This window comes from Penicillium samsonianum (genome assembly GCF_028829775.1).
Source record: "Penicillium samsonianum strain IBT 33392 chromosome Unknown utg000004l_segment0_segment0, whole genome shotgun sequence".
Taxonomy (NCBI): Eukaryota; Fungi; Ascomycota; class Eurotiomycetes; order Eurotiales; family Aspergillaceae; genus Penicillium; species Penicillium samsonianum.
This window is the reverse complement of record NW_026643262.1, coordinates 2197426-2213005: the sequence shown is the minus strand read 5'-3', so window position 1 is coordinate 2213005 and position 15580 is coordinate 2197426. Positions and strand designations below refer to the sequence as shown.

Sequence of the window (15580 nt, the reverse complement as noted above, 5' to 3'; positions counted from 1 at the left end):
GATGTTTACAGCTACGACCGCGGCCATCGCCGTCGTTCTGGTGGCCGTCCTTTACGTTGGCTATAGGTCAGCCCTGCCGTGTCCACTGCCCGGCATTCCCTACAATGCCGCCGCCGCCAACAGGCTGCTCGGAGACATCCCAGATATGCTTAGTGAGGTATCCAAGTCGGGCGATATCGTGGCGTGGCTGCGCGACCAGAACCTCAAGTCGAAGTCCGTCATTAACCAGATCTTCATCCGGCCCATGGGCAAGCCCATCCTGCTGGTCAGCGACTATGAGGAGGCCCGAGATGTGATGCTCAACCGCATCAAGGATTTTGACCGCACCAGCCTGACGGCCGAGATGTTCAGCGGGCTGCTCAACAGGCAGCAGTTCACGCTCAAGACAGGCCCGGAGTGGACGTTCCACCGCCGCCTCGTCCAGGACACCATGACGCCGGCCTTCCTGCACGAAGTGGCCGCCCCCAGCATCTACACCAGCAGCCTACGCTTCGTGGAACTGTGGCAGGCAAAGGAGACGCTGGCAGGCGGCCGGCCGTTTTCTGCCACCGAGGACATTTTCCACTCGGCCTTGGATGCTGTTTTGTCCTTTTCCTTTGGGTCCAAGTTCCCTCACAGCGCCACGGAGCCGCAGACCAAGAGGCTCAGGGACTTTCCGGGAAGCGAACCTCGCTCAGATGGACTTGGAGCAGACCGAGACCAGGCTGTCCACTTCCCGCACGCGGAAATCGACGAGGCTATCGACTCGATGCTCGAGCTGGGCGATGCCATGGAGCAGGTCAAGAGCTCACCATCACCACGCATGAAGTGGTGGTACGTCAAAGCCACACCAACGTTTAAACGCTGGATGAGCATTAAAGACGGCTGCATCCGACGGGAGATTGAAAAGGCCGTCGAGGCACGCCGGCAGAACCAACATTCCAGCATCGGTCAGACATGGGAGCGGTCTGCCGTCGACCGCATCGTGGACAGGGAGGAGAAGCACGCCCAGAAGGAGGGAAGGAGCCCCGACTACTTCTCGGCGGCCGTCATGGACGAGGTCTTTGGGTTCATAGTCGCTGGCCACGACACCATGAGCACGACCATGTGCTGGGGCGTCAAGCTCCTGGCTGATCACGCCGACTCCCAGTCACAGCTTCGACGAGCCCTCCTCGCAGCCTTCAGCTCCGCTGCAGCAGAGAAGCGCGCTCCCACAGTCGAGGAGATCATGCAGACGTCGGTGCCTCTGCTTGACGCCACCATGGAAGAGATCCTACGCTGTGGCGGCACCGTGCCCATCGGTGATCGCGAGGCGACTAAGGACACGACGCTGCTGGGCCACAGGATCCCGAAAGGCACGCTTGTCTTCTTCTTGCACAACAGCCACAGCATGCTCTCGCCGGCGCTCGACGTAGACGAGAGCCGCCGCAGCCCGCGCTCACTGCAGGCAAAGGAACGTGGGCAGACGCGCAGCTGGGATGATGTGGACATCGAGCAGTTCAGGCCGGAGCGCTGGCTGGTCCCGGAAAGCAAGGGCGACAAAGACGGCGGTCACGGCGACGGTATGGTCTTTGATTCCCAAGCTGGGCCCAGCATCCCGTTCGGTCTAGGCGTCAGGGCGTGCTTCGGGCGCAGGCTGGCGTATGTCGAATTTAGAATCATGTTGACTATGATGATATGGCATTTTGAGCTGCTCAAGTGCCCCGACGCCATGTCTGGCTATGGAGGGTGCCTCGCCGTGGTGAACAAGCCGCGGCAGTGCTTCGTGCGTCTTCAGAAGGTCAGCATGTAGCGGATGATGACGATGCGGTTCCTGATGACGGCGGGTGCCGCGAGGTTGCGGGAATGCTTGGCAGGTCGCCGATCGCAGGTGGTAGTAGTGCTGGTATTCGCGGCCGTGAACACCGGGAAGCCGTCCTGTAAGGCCAACATAGAAGTGCCGATTAGGGGCCGCACCCATAATACAAGTGCAGTACTGAGTAGCTACACTCCTCTAGGGGGCAAGTTGATGAATAAAGACCCAGATAAGAGAGAGCTGCGGAGTAGTGGATCATTAAGCTCAGCCAATGGAATACGCTGGGATAATCAATCGCTCCGGTAAAATCAGATATAGTTGCCTACCCCTGGCAACAATTCTGTCAATGTGGCTCCGCCAAGCCTGAGCTAATTTTCAATTACACTCTGTATTGCATTTACTATGAGATACTTCATACTATATAAATCTATATATCTTCCATGGTTGAATTGATAGCAGGCTTTATAAACTACTAAATAGTATCCATTCACGAAAAATTCTCAAACTTATATGCCAAATATCATCGAGATTAGGCCTTCCTAACGATGAAATATATTGTACTGGATTGTTTAAAAAACATCGTATTACTAGCGCAAACTGATCGGCGGGATTTACATTGACAGAATTGTTGCCCCGGGGGGAGGGAGTTTTTCAGCCTCACAGCCTCACAGCACAAATTCGAATAAAATACATGAGGATAGCCCACGCGATTGATCAACCGGCAATGACAAAATAAATGGCGCAGTGGGGCTCTATACGGAGGACCCTTTCCATAAAATTTCTACGGTGTACTGAGTATGGGGCCAAAAAGCAGTCTACGACTTGTTACGATTTATCTCTATGATCCACTCCTCTGTGTTCGCTTCATGGAGGCTTTGGGGCTGCGAGGAGGGCGGCCGGGCCCGCAAGCAGTAAGCAGGGGGAGATGATTCACGCGTCGCTATCACCATCGGCGACGCAGAATGTGTGCGAGGGAAAATAGTCATACTTTACCCGCGGTGGGTTCGTTTTTTTATCGTTAGCTGGTCCAATGACGGCGGCCACAAAAGGACCTAGCGGGAGCGGATCTCGATTCGGCCTACTCCGTTCTCGCTGTCATGCTTCCGAACCCGAATTACAGTTACCTGCGAGAGAACCACAATCGTGCATTTGCTTACCGGATAATTTCCGTGATGTACGCAATCAGGCTGTCCATTGTGGATCATCGCCTAGCAATCAGCCTAGCAATCAGCGTGTCGCTCAACCAATGCCTCGTAGGTGGCGAGGCCCTCTAAGATGGGTCTTGTTGGGACTTCGTATGTGATGGCTTCGTGAGAAACCTTCGGCCCCGCCGCCGACCGGCCCGGCTAGACCTGGACAATGGGCTCCCATTCACCTCGACCTAAGCCCCCCCGGACGAGAGCCTTACCAAAGTGTGGTTGATGTCGAACCGAGGGCCATAAGAGAAATGCATGTCCAGATATACCTTAGCTTAGTTGATCTGATAGAGCGCAGCTCGCTTAGGAATCACGTTAGTGTAACCAGTTCTGTAGTTATTTAGTTTTCTGCCAGTCAGTTTCAGGCGCCCTCTATATACGCCCCCTCATGCACCTCTGTATTCTGTGCCGTGTCCAGGACGCTGTAAGCCGCATAGCTGGCAGAGGCCTCCTGAGCACGTGGGTCCAGAAGACTGCCCGTAATCAACCAACCTTCTCCGTATGCATGAGAGGCGATCCACGTATGTTGTAGTATTGATATATGGAGGACACAAGGCCGTTAGCCCCGGGGGAATTGAACGGAAGGGATATACTTTTTGGATCCTGGCCCCCTCTCCCCCAGCCGCCGCTCTTTCACGTGTATGATAATATGATAATGCACCCTGCACAGGCCTCCGGCACTGTCGTCGTGACCAACAATGCCAAGAGATACGCTTGCGACCGCTGCAGAGACCTGAAGCTTCGGTGCCCGCGGAACTATGAAGATGCACCTTGCGACCGCTGCCTGCGTGCAGACGCTCGGTGCGTCACGAGCAGCGGTCGACCGCTGGGTAGGCCGCCAGGCCAGCCCGAATCGCACGTCGGCGTGGCCGTTAATCAAGCTAGTTATCACCCCCAATACAAACGACAAAGAGTAACCGGAGACCCGCCCGCCACAACCAGGGCCCGCAGGCCTGTGGGAGTTTCCGGTGCTTCTGCGATACCAAGTCACAGCCCAGCTAAACCCATGCGCGCGTCCTACCACCACCACCACCCTAGTGTTCCCACCAATCCTGGCCCATCTCAGTTTGACGGCATGTTGGACATGCAACTGGAAGACATTCACGGGCCGTACGACCTTCGAGAACCGAGCACGGGGTCCACATGCCTCGGGAGCCACGGTAGCGGTTTCCCCGCGACGGGCTCTGGGGATACGTCGCCCTTCTTCAAATCACCCCAGTGGTGCGCCGCGGCTCACGATTCCCTGGACGGCACTTACACCGGCAACCGCGACGCCTCTCACACACAAAGTATCCCAAACCCGGACGAGTTCTGTGACTATGACATCGGGGCTCCTGACATGGAGCAGAGCTTATACGACGAGGCGCACGACAGCAATTGCGCACGGCCAGACGCCCCGAATATGAGCAGCAACGGCAGAAACGGCACCGACACGGGGTCGATGACCGGGAGGCCCAACAGCGACTGGACGATGCCCCTGATCAATGCGCTAGGAAGCATCTCGCGCCAGCTGGCCGAGCTGAGGATACAAGCATGCGACCTGTCGTCGTCGCCCGTCGGGGCCTGCACGTTCAAAGGAATCACGCCGAACCTCGACTTCCTCGACACCCCCTTTGTGACGGCCCTTCGGACGCCTCCTCACTGCGGACAAAGCTGCTGGAAAGGCAGTCATGGCCACGATGAGATTCGTGCTGGTGCTGCAGATGATGGCGCCGTCGCCGGTGGACTGGACCGGTTTCGTGGGCGAGAACGACTCTCCCTGCGCAGCAGAGGACGCTGCCTCTCGCCCCACGTCCGGTCGCTCATCGCCTGCGCCGACGTCCTCGGCCAACACCGCGCCGCAGGTCACGCTAATGGTCCTGTCGACCTACCTGCAGTTAGGGGAGCTATTTGACATCATCCTCTCGCCCACTATTCAGTTCTTGGACAACTCAGCGAATGTAGCCCGAGCCCCGGGCGAACCGACGGGGAAGACACCGTACGCCCCGATTACACCGAGGCCGTCGGACCCTCAGCGGCCCTCTCTTGGAACCAGTGCAACAAGCCATAGATCGCCGACGTCGGCCCAGGGCGCCGCCCGGCCGCGCACTCAGGACATATTGATGACGATCCGAGTCGTCGAGCATCAGCTACATACCCTGGAGAGCCTCATCGGCCTCCCCGCTCAATATTGCCTCGTGGGACGCAAGGATGTGTCAGCAAACGTCATGTATCGCCACGAGGCGTCGGTGCTGGCCAAGGCAGTGATGCGACAGGCGCTGCAGACCTTAATATCGCTTAAAAAAACGTTGGACTGTATCCAGACTGCCGTGGGGGCTCCGAACAACCCGGCGAGACGAGGTGCTGATGATAGCTTGAAGAAAGGGAACTTATGGACTGTCTCATGACAGATTGGATCTGGAGGAGGCAGAGTTGCTTGAGATAACCTAAAGAAAGGGAAACTGCTGCTGAACCGCAAGGCTGGGCGAGTTTTCTTTCAATGGCTCGATTGCAGGTACATAGTAAATTTTAGGCAGATTGAATACCGATCACCCGTCGCGATACTCCCGGTGCAATTGGGAAAGCCACAACACGACTATGTTCAATTTCGAAAATGACAAGTTCTTTAGCTCGCAGCCAAGCGCCCAAACGAATGGGCCTCAAGAGACACCGGATCTACACCGCTGATAGGTACATTCTGGCGGGGTGAAAGCTGTCCTTGGCAGTAACCAAAGTAGCCCGTCGCAAGCCTGCATTATGAATGATTTCCATATTGTAGAGCCTCGACATAGTAATCAAGCAAGATACCGTGCGCGTCCTCGCAGACTAACGCAGATGGCAGGAAAATTCCTTGAGGTAATTAAAATCGTGCATGATAGTAGGTAGATTTGGATAGGCGATAAGATAGCCCGATAAGGACGCACAGGCCACCGTTCCCAGAGAAATTTGCTTTCCACAACTTGACCAAATCTTTCAAATCGCCAACGATCTCGTCTTTTCTCTTTGTCGATCAGTGGGAATAGTCCTAATACACAGGACAAAATGGCAGACACTACTGCCGCATCCACCAAGCCCGTCCACACAATCGTGCTGGACGCTGGCCCGATTCTTAAGAATACCCCGCCGCTTTCAACCCTCCTTGCCCAGTGCGACGAAATTATCACCACCCCCTCCGTGGTGGGCGAGATCCGCGATCCCGATGCCCGCGCACGTGTCGAGACCCTTTACCTGCCTTTCTTGAAGCAGCGATCCCCCACACCCAAGAGCTTCAATATTATCAGCGAATTCGCCCGCAAGACTGGTGACCGTTCTGTCCTGAGTAGAACCGATATTGAGGTCCTCGCTCTTGCGTACGAAATTGAATGCGAAAAGAACGAAGGAGATTGGCGCTTAAGAAGCGTGCCTGGACAGAAGAGAATCAATGGAAAGCCGCCTGTGAAGGAGGAATCCGAGGAGGCCAAGCCCGACGATGCGGAGGTGGAAGCCATTACGGAGGGAGTGAAGGAGACCACAGTGTCAGATGCCCAGGAAGAGTCGCCAAAGGAGGAAGAAACCCCTGCAGCGAACGAGGCTGTCGAAGTCGCCGAGGTTGCCGTTGCGGTTGCTGAAGAAGAAGAGAAGGACGAAGATGAGGATGCGGAGGATGATGCTGCTGATTCTGATGACGGAGAATGGATCACACCCTCTAACTATAAAAAGCGTCTTGCTGAGGATGAGTCTGGGACAGCGACTCTTACCGCTGCACCCAAGACAATGCAGGTTGCGACTATGACCACTGATTTCGCGGTAAGTACACCCCACGCAACATCTATCTATCGGCCAATTGCTTATTCTGTATAGTGTCAAAATGTTCTCCTGCAAATGAACCTCAATCTTCTGTCTACCACCACCCTCCAGAAGATCCAGCATCTTAGAACCTTCATCAAGCGCTGCCACGCTTGTTTCTTGACCACAAAGGAGATGAACAAGCAGTTCTGCCCTCGCTGTGGCAAGGATACCCTCACTCGTGTCTCATGCACAACCACTGCCAACGGCGCGTTCACAATGCACCTGAAGAAAAACATGCAGTGGAACAAGCGCGGCAATGTATACAGCGTTCCTAAGCCGATTGCAGGCAGCTCGAACGGCAAGTGGAAGGGCGGCGGTGGCCAGCGAGGCTGGGGTACCGAGCTCGTTCTTGCCGAAGATCAGAAGGAGTATGTCCGCGCCAACGAGGAAGAAGAGCGGCGGCAGCGTCGCGAGCGTGATCTCATGGACGAAGACTACCTGCCTGGCATCCTGACCGGCGAGCGCAACAGGGCTGGCGGTCGTACCAAGGTCGGTGCCGGCCGCAATGTCAACTCGAAGAAGCGCTAAATGTGCTGCGTGGATGACTTTGAATCTTCATTACATGGGCTGGCGTTTTGGGGCATGGAAAAGAAAAAAGTTCACTTGGTCAATGCCGCTGTCATGGTGGTTGTCGGCCTTTTTATGAGGAATGACCATGTCTTGTCTTGTGATTTACGGTTGAACATAGAATATAGCCAATCCATAGGGCTCTTATGAACATTTTAACAAAATCCTTGTTGATTACCTAGATCAGGTATCATATTCTCTAGAATGTCTAGGTCAAGCCCCGAATAGATTATTCAAGGATAGCAAAACAAGTATGGACATCTCAGCCATCCGTTGACCGCAAGAAAAACACCATTCGCCAAAACATGGGCTATGCCACCCGGTAATTCATTTTTCCCAGTGTCGATCCATTTAAGCCTTAACGGGGGTCTCTGAACGATAAAATGTCAGTTTCTAGTACTTCTGAGATAGCATAGTTTGGAAGGAGAGATGCGACGTACCGGTCTGCTGGGTGAGGAGAAGGTTGTAACGCTTCTTCAGGGTGACACGGTGACTGGGAAAGAGGTCAGTTTTCAGTGCTTTCATTGTGCTCCTCTGCGAGTGGAATTGCTACTTACCGAGAGTACTTGTCATCGGGGGAGAAGCGAGCGGGGTGGGCAGACTTGGTGACCTCGCCGTTCTGGACCTATAATTGCCAAAAATTAGTATCGTTGTCCAAAGTTGAAACTGTGATCCAAGGAGCCACATGTTCGCTGAAAAGCGGCAGTCGCTCGGCGCAAAGATTTCCTTACCTTCTTCAAGGTGTAAACACGCTTGCCAGCGGTGTCGAGGGTGTACTGTTCGTCAAAAAATTAGCGACCGATCTCCGAACGGAGCTGAAGATTCGCTCGCTTCGATGTCGCACTGAAACATACCATAAGATGCATTCTGGAGAGAGCAATATTAGCATATGAGCAAGACCACTTGGAACACGGACTAGCAACTTACTTGGCGGTATTGATGAATTGTCCTGTGTTAGTACTTGCGTCGGCGATAAGTGGAGGAATTTTTTTCTCGACGAGGAAGAGCTCGGACCACCCGTGGACGTTGCTTAGTCACGCGGTGCTTTTTAAACGGAGCTTTCGACCGCAAAATTTCCTTTTTCTCTCGCACCTGAGCAGAGAAGAGAATAATCTCTCTTAAATGACTTTTGAGCTCTGTTAATGTGCAGAGCCATGGTGATTTTTTACTAATTGACACTTGATTCAGCTTGTTCATACACACAGAGATTTTTAGGTAAGATACTCCTCAGCTCTTCTACCACTCCCCCTCCAGCCCATCCTTCACCTTCGGTGATGACACCTTTTTATTTAGCTCAGGCAGGCGGCACTTTTGATTTCTAGTTGCCTGTCGATGATCCGCTGAATTGACTACAACGGTATCTGAGAAGATATTACCATGACGATTGATTCACTCGCATGTTTCTGCACAGTTCGCTAACCTCGAATTTTGTGTTTAGGACTTTGAATATTTTCTTCATCCAGTAGCGGTTTCCAGGATGGCCACTCCAGTAACCAGCATGGACAAGTCTGTGGCTGTCAACTCAGGGCCTGCATCAGATGCACGTCCGCCTCGTGCCCCTCGACCTCCTAGGCCAAACTTCAGACAGATTCACCAGTTTCCTCTTCCGGTCAATGTACATCACGTTCCTCCTGTAATTCCTCATAACCCTCTTTCTCTTATAAGCGTTGCTCTCTCGTACCTCACATTTCTTATCTCCCCGCCCCGTCAAGAAGTCTACTCGGCCTACTTTGACAAAGCCACCTCATCGATCCATGTCACGGACGAGAGATCCATTAATGCCTTGTGGCAGATGGGATTCTTCGGCAAGGGTAGTCTAAGTCGAAGTGAACCAAGCTGGCTGGCGCGAGAGAAAAAACGAAGAGGGTTACATAATGGGAAGACCAGTGAGGAAATTACAAGACAGCGACGGACTGAACGTCGTGAACTGAAGCTAGAGCGTGCCCGGATGGAGAAGCTGGCCATTGAGGAAAGACTCAAAGCCGAGGCGGCTGCTAGGGAATCTGGTGCTTCTGAGCCTCTTGACCAAGATGCCCTATCAACACCCACAGACGAGACGACTAATGCCACAGCGACTGCAACAGAGAAGTTCTCCTTGAAGAAGGCAAGAGAAGCTCGGGCGCTGGAGGCACGGCAGGCACGGGAATTGGCTGCACAAAATGCGGCTCCCGCTGAACAAAACCAACCCGAGACCTCGTCTAGCAGCAAATCCGTGCGCTTCTCATCCGTCGTGCAAAAGAAAGAATTCATATCCACCTCACCATCGTCACTACAATTGCCTGATTCCGTCGCCGACAGCCTCGATGTAGGTGACTTCCCAAATGCTGAGCATCTTCAACTTTCTCACGAAGAGGCATTCTTCCTTGCCTATTCGCTTGGAGCATTGCAAATCTATGATTCACCCTTAACATCCGGGGAGATCCAACCAACCTCGCCAACCACCACCTCCGCCCTCCTCCAAAAGTTCTGCCACCACTCCTTCCAACCTGCCCGTGACAGCTCCGCATCCCTCCAACCAGATGATCCCTTCATGATCTCCTACGCCGTATACCACCACTTCCGGTCCCTCGGTTGGGTTATCCGCTCCGGTGTCAAATTCGGAACCGACTACCTGCTCTACAACCGCGGACCGGTCTTCTCCCACGCCGAGTTCGCAGTCATCATCGTTCCTTCCTACAGCCACCCTTACTGGTCCGAGACAGAAGAACGGCAGAACTACACCGCAGAGAAGCAGGCGAGAAGCTGGTGGTGGATGCACTGCGTCAGCCGTGTGCAGGCCCAGGTGTTGAAGAGCTTGGTCGTCTGCTATGTCGAAGTGCCTCCGCCAGCTACTTCACTTGACGATATTGGGGCGCTGTTTGGCCAATACAGGGTGCGCGAGTTCATCATCAAGAGATGGATTCCGAACCGCACTCGTGATTGATTGTCTTGGTTTCTTCTCGGGTCCCCCAATGGCGGGAAATGCTAAGGGCTTCAGATACCCTCTCTGTAATTATGTTGCATTGTTCTTGCATAACTGTACAAATGTATCATGTTTGCATTATGACCCATGAAATCTATGTCTCATTTCGAAGCTTCTTTCCAAGCCAATTAGTAAACTGGTTTATTAATGTAAATAATCAAAATGTCTACACTGCCAAATCATGTAGAACGCTGTTGAGCAGGTGTGTCTATGTACTCTGGTGGCGCTAGGCCGTTATAGGTAATATTACTTTTAAGGCACGTGACACGCGCGTTTCGCGTTCTGACGCCTCCATTAGCATTTGTGGCTCGACACAAGGTATTTGAAGTATCAGGCTGCGTTAAAACGAACTCTACAAATATTACTGTCGCTGTTAAGACGTGCTAGACTTCAGCGACCGTATGTCGTCGAAAAATGGAGACCCAGGATGATAGCATCGACATTGCAAAGTTGCAACGCGACGCGTTGGGGCTAGTATGTAATGACCCTGCAGCGTCCCTCGCCCTCATTGGACTAACTCCGACATCCCCAGGAGCACGACCCATCTCAGCCGTACCTTTCGAGGTCTGCAAAACCTAGTAACGAGCCAAATCACACTTTTTGTTACACATACCACACAGTCAACGGTGCTTCCAATGGTGACGGAGTGTGCACCGGAAAACACCTACCTCCGAAAACACCATCGAACCCCGCAAGCCTTGTACACCAACACAAATTCCCTCCGTCTCGACCTCGGCAGCATGAACCACGCACAATAATGTCCAATAATAGTGGCAATGAACCGGCCATTGTCTCAGGATCGCAATTAGGCAACATGAGCTCCGTAGAGGCTGCTCCTGGTGATACCCAGGTCGTCTCGCAGTCAGTGTACGATAGCATTATCAGACAAAATGGGGAATCGATGCAACAAGGGTATTCACAAACGGGGGCCGACGGAGCGACATTGAGAACATTGTATGAGGGGGACAGCGGCCATATCGACCTCCTTTCCGAATTGGACGCCGCGCACCATGGAACGAATCTCTCCCAAGATGACGATGATAACGACGACGAGAGCACTTTCGATCAGAACGAGTCTTCTCCAATGGCCTACGCACCCGACCTCTTCCCGGAATCGCAACGGTTCCTAGCAGAAACACCCGGCACGGTGGTGAAAAATAATGAGGCAAAGGGTGGGACAGCAGAGACCCCGAGCATCTCACGGAATCCTCTGGCTAGTGGTATCGAGTCAAGTGGCGGTCTCCTTGGTCTGAGCCAGCTTTTCGGGGCTACCCAGGCCCCGTCGTCTCCCATTGTCCACGGTCTGCAGACGGAGCTTGTATCGGATCGTCCGTCGCCCAATATCCCGATTCAACCAGCTCGTGTTGTCAATGGCATCTCTTCGCCGTTGATGGGCTTGCCAGTTCAGTTCATGAGAGAATCATCCGAACCGAACATGAACTATATATCGATGAAGGAATCGCAGACAAAGCGCGACAGGACTTTGGGGGAGAGGTTGACTCGGTCGGCCGACAATATCCAGTCGGACCAGAGTGACAAGGAATTCTATAAAGAGTCGAGCTTTATAGAACGTGCACGACGACAGCGAGAAATCGACGAGGAAACTGCGGCTCAATTCGCCGGGCTGAGTGCTCCTGCCAGATCTACATCCAACCTCTCCGCTAGACTACGGACTTCTCCCGAGCAGGCAGGTAAACGACAAGAAGACCAGGAAATGATAGAAGCCGTTGCCAGCGAGGAAGAAACCGAACAAGAGGAAGATGTGCAAGTTCCCCGGTCACAAGAGGCTCCTCAATCTTCAGCCGAAGAAGACAAAGAAAACTATGACGGACCTTCTCTGGATGCCGCTGCCGCCGCTGCTGCTGCCAGTGCCCATGACCGACTATCTCAGGTACTTGGGTTTGAGCCAATTCCCTCCCCATCCTGTGTGCGAGTAGACGAGGAATTGGAGGATGGGATAGCTCATGGAGGCTCCTTCCGCCCCCAAAAATGGTAGTCAGCCGAACGGTATTATGCCTTCTTCCCAGGCGATGGTAAAAGACTCTCAGCCATCACCCCAATCATCACCAAAACGCATAGAAGCCAACAATATTAAGAACATCACCCATCGGTCGCCCTCGCGTTCTCATGTGAATTCCCCCACACGAGACCGTCTTCAGTCCTCCTCTCCCTGCTTGCGACCACAATCAAGAAATTCGAACAGCAATACCCAGAGAAATGGCTCTGTATCAAGTGAACCTGCCATTCAACCCGTTGAGGATGCATCCCTTAACGAGAATATACCAACACACTCTAGCAACCCCTCGGAGCAGCAATATGTAAACTCGTCGCATTCCAGAGTGGACGCGGGAACTGTGGGCAACTCATCATCGATGCCATCCCGTGTGGCTGAGACACCTATGAACCAACGTCTTAAGCATCTCGGTGATATGGCTCGATTGACGAGTATCCCAGAAACAAGTCCCAGTCAATCCCAATGCAATTCAGAGGCTGGGTCCAATGGCGATGGACTGAACAACGAAGACGACGACCTTCCACCCATGTTCAATGAAGTCCCCAGTATTCGAAAGAATCATATCCGCCCAGCTGGGGCAAGGGCACTCTCCTCACCTCTCAAAAAGTTGTTGTCCAGTCCGGGCGGAGGCCAACGCAGGGCTTTGACTGAAATTGCGGCAGATCTTTCGCCGCAGGTTGGGGCAGGAGGATTTGATATGGGGATTGGGATCTTTACCACCGAGGATCAGGAGTTCAGAGCCTTGATTGATGGATCGCCGACTCGACCGAAGAAGAAGCGCCGCGGCAATGATGGCTCGGGTTACATTGCCTCCGACCCTATCATACCTCTCACCCCTCGCATACAGCCCCCAAAATCCGTTGCACCCATTCGAGCAACACAAGAACGACCAGCTCCTATTCCTGCAGATTCGGATGATGTACCTTTGGTGCAGATCCCTGAAAAAGCTGTGCGAAGGCAATCAAAGCCCCCGCGACGAGCCCGGGAGAATGTTTGGGAAATCGAGGGATCGCCTGAACAGCCCTTCCGCCGGAGATCAAGAATTGGCAAGACGGCTCTCTCAATGTCTACGCAAGAGAAGCATGTTCCAGAAAAGAGCTCCGGACTTACTGCGAGATCAGCACCCCCACCAAAAGTTGTCGTTCATAAACGACCACCACCTCCATCATCAGAACTCACTGAGGTTTCATTAACAATTGCCTCAGATGATATCATCGAGTCAGAGGCGAACAGTGTCGATGACTCCCCTACCACGCCTCGACCATCTCACACTTTATCGGAAAACACCGTGGTTGCTCCAAGTCAGGTCCTTTCTGTCTGGATGGGCCAGAAACGGGCATACTACCCAGCGACATGCTTTGGAACACCACTGGGCGTGTCACAGGTTAAATATTCCGTGAAATTTGAGGATAGTCTTCCAGTTGAGGTGCCAAAGGGTGCTGTTAAGAGATTTGAGCTTCGTGTCGGAGACGCTGTCAAGATTGAGATGGATAATGTTCCAAGGGTCACTCATATCGTCCGCGGATTTGATGACAAGCTCACTAGAGAAGAGCTGGCTAAAGCCGCTGACTATGGCCTTTACCCTATAACCGACATTTACGGTCATACCACTGTCATAGTTGGTCCCAAGCAACGCAAAAGTCTGCCAAATGGAGGGATGAGCAACAGCGAGAATGTGATCAAGGTGCCTATTGCTCGTGTCTATCTCGATACTATCCTGTGGAATCAACTCAAAGATCGGATGTTCACATATCGCCCGGTGCCTGTTCAACAAGACAGCATGGTCCATACTCCATCCGAAAGGTCATCCGCGCCTGCTTCTCCCAGTTCTCGCTTGTCCCGCAGCATTCACCAAGACAGCGGAATCTTCGCTGGGATGGTATTTGCTGTCTCTTACAAGGATGACGAAGCATCTAAAAATCGTGTGACCAGGCTGATCATCGAGAATGGCGGCACTGTATTACATGATGGATTTACTGAGTTGTTCGAGCCATCGTCAATTGTTCCTGTTGATATTCCCACCAAGGGTGGAGCCAAGGATGCAGACCTCAATAACAAGGGTCTCCGTCTTACAGCGCTTGCTGATGACGTTGGCTTCGCCTGTTTAATTGCCGATACCCATTCTCGACGAGAAAAATACATGCAAGCACTGGCATTGAACCTTCCATGTCTAGCCGGGCGGTGGGTAGAGGACTGTATCTCCCAAGGTCGCGTCCTCGACTGGGATATCTACCTCCTCCCAGCCGGTGACTCAATGTACCTCAACGGAGCGACAAAATCCAGAGTCATGGCTCCCAACCCTCCATCCACAGCCCGTCTAGCCGACACCATCTCCGCACGAACAAAGTTACTCGCTGGACAATCAGTGCTCCTTGTCATGGGCCGTGGAAAGGTAGAGGAAAAGAGGAAAGCCTACATCTTCCTGACTTACGCCCTAGGTGCTTCCCGTGTTGAGCGTGTCCCTGATCTCGGCACGGCCAGGGCATTGATAGACTCGCAATCTGATGCCGGTCTGTCAACTACCTGGGACTGGATCTATGTTGACGATGCAGATCAAGCTGCTGCAAAGTCGATGTTGACACCCAAACCAAAGACGCAGAGAATTCACTTGTTCCATGGGAAGAAGCGTAAGAAGTCGATTGCATCGTCGACTCCTACGCCCCCTAATGAGCTGAAATGCACTGCGAGGGTTGTCGGTAATGAGTTTGTTTGTCAGAGTTTGATTTTAGGTCGCTTGTTTGAGGAGTGATTTCTTGTGCTATTTCTTGATACCAATGTCATTTATTGTATTTATTTCTAAATGGATCTATTTAGACTCACATTTCCCTATCCTGGGATTACCACTCGCTCCATCCACTGTTAGCTAGCTTGGCCACTTGGCCCTGGGGGATGAACCCTGGGGTGTTATGCCGCTGAAGAGGGATCTTGGCTTTGAATGCATTGTTCTTGTAGCCAATGGAGTGTTCCCCAAGTTGTACACTGAATCTATATCCACCCCTATCTCCAAATATCATGATCATGCACAAATATCAGGTCTCATGCAGTGCAATGGAATATTCGAACCACACAGACTGTTTGCCTCTTAGAAGATTGCCTGGATGATTCTTTGTCTGGCTTTCACCTAGGATCTAGTATATATACTTGTTCTAGCATGAAGAATTAGTGGTTTCCTTTCTCTTCTTCATATATCGCTACCCAGTGGGGTTATATACCTGATCTAGGCTGTGTCTATGAAGAAGTTTGGGATATACCCTACGACT

At 52.7% G+C, this 15580-nt stretch overlaps 6 protein-coding genes across 6 annotated transcripts; 5 read left to right on the top strand and 1 right to left on the bottom strand.

The window, feature by feature from the left end:
- Position 1: 1 nt before the first annotated feature.
- Positions 2-1771, top strand: N7471_007775 (uncharacterized protein; the record flags this gene model as incomplete). The annotated part of the gene is made up of 1 exon (XM_057280494.1): positions 2-1771. One exon carries the CDS (start codon positions 2-4, stop codon positions 1769-1771), a length of 1770 nt encoding a protein of 589 aa, XP_057134754.1.
- A 1854-nt stretch (positions 1772-3625) lies between these two features.
- Positions 3626-5357, top strand: N7471_007774 (Zn(II)2Cys6 transcription factor domain-containing protein; the record flags this gene model as incomplete). The annotated part of the gene is given in 2 exon segments (XM_057280493.1): positions 3626-4831; positions 4848-5357. The coding sequence occupies 2 exon segments, from the start codon at positions 3626-3628 to the stop codon at positions 5355-5357; spliced, it is 1716 nt and encodes a 571-aa protein (XP_057134753.1).
- Positions 5358-5991: 634 nt separating this feature from the next.
- On the top strand, positions 5992-7305 carry N7471_007773 (rRNA-binding endoribonuclease; the record flags this gene model as incomplete). The annotated part of the gene is made up of 2 exons (XM_057280492.1): positions 5992-6735; positions 6790-7305. The coding sequence occupies 2 exons, from the start codon at positions 5992-5994 to the stop codon at positions 7303-7305; spliced, it is 1260 nt and encodes a 419-aa protein (XP_057134752.1).
- A 390-nt stretch (positions 7306-7695) lies between these two features.
- Positions 7696-8500, bottom strand: N7471_007772 (H/ACA ribonucleoprotein complex subunit NOP10; the record flags this gene model as incomplete). The annotated part of the gene is made up of 7 exons (XM_057280491.1): positions 7696-7715; positions 7785-7837; positions 7902-7969; positions 8076-8120; positions 8199-8211; positions 8272-8293; positions 8437-8500. 7 exons carry the CDS (start codon positions 8498-8500, stop codon positions 7696-7698), a joined length of 285 nt encoding a protein of 94 aa, XP_057134751.1.
- A 321-nt stretch (positions 8501-8821) lies between these two features.
- sen2 (tRNA splicing endonuclease subunit SEN2) lies at positions 8822-10267 on the top strand (the record flags this gene model as incomplete). Its single annotated transcript, XM_057280490.1, has 1 exon — positions 8822-10267. One exon carries the CDS (start codon positions 8822-8824, stop codon positions 10265-10267), a length of 1446 nt encoding a protein of 481 aa, XP_057134750.1.
- A 453-nt stretch (positions 10268-10720) lies between these two features.
- Positions 10721-15069, top strand: N7471_007770 (chromatin-binding protein RAD9; the record flags this gene model as incomplete). The annotated part of the gene is made up of 3 exons (XM_057280489.1): positions 10721-10780; positions 10839-12197; positions 12268-15069. 3 exons carry the CDS (start codon positions 10721-10723, stop codon positions 15067-15069), a joined length of 4221 nt encoding a protein of 1406 aa, XP_057134749.1.
- Between the last annotated feature and the right edge of the window lie 511 nt (positions 15070-15580).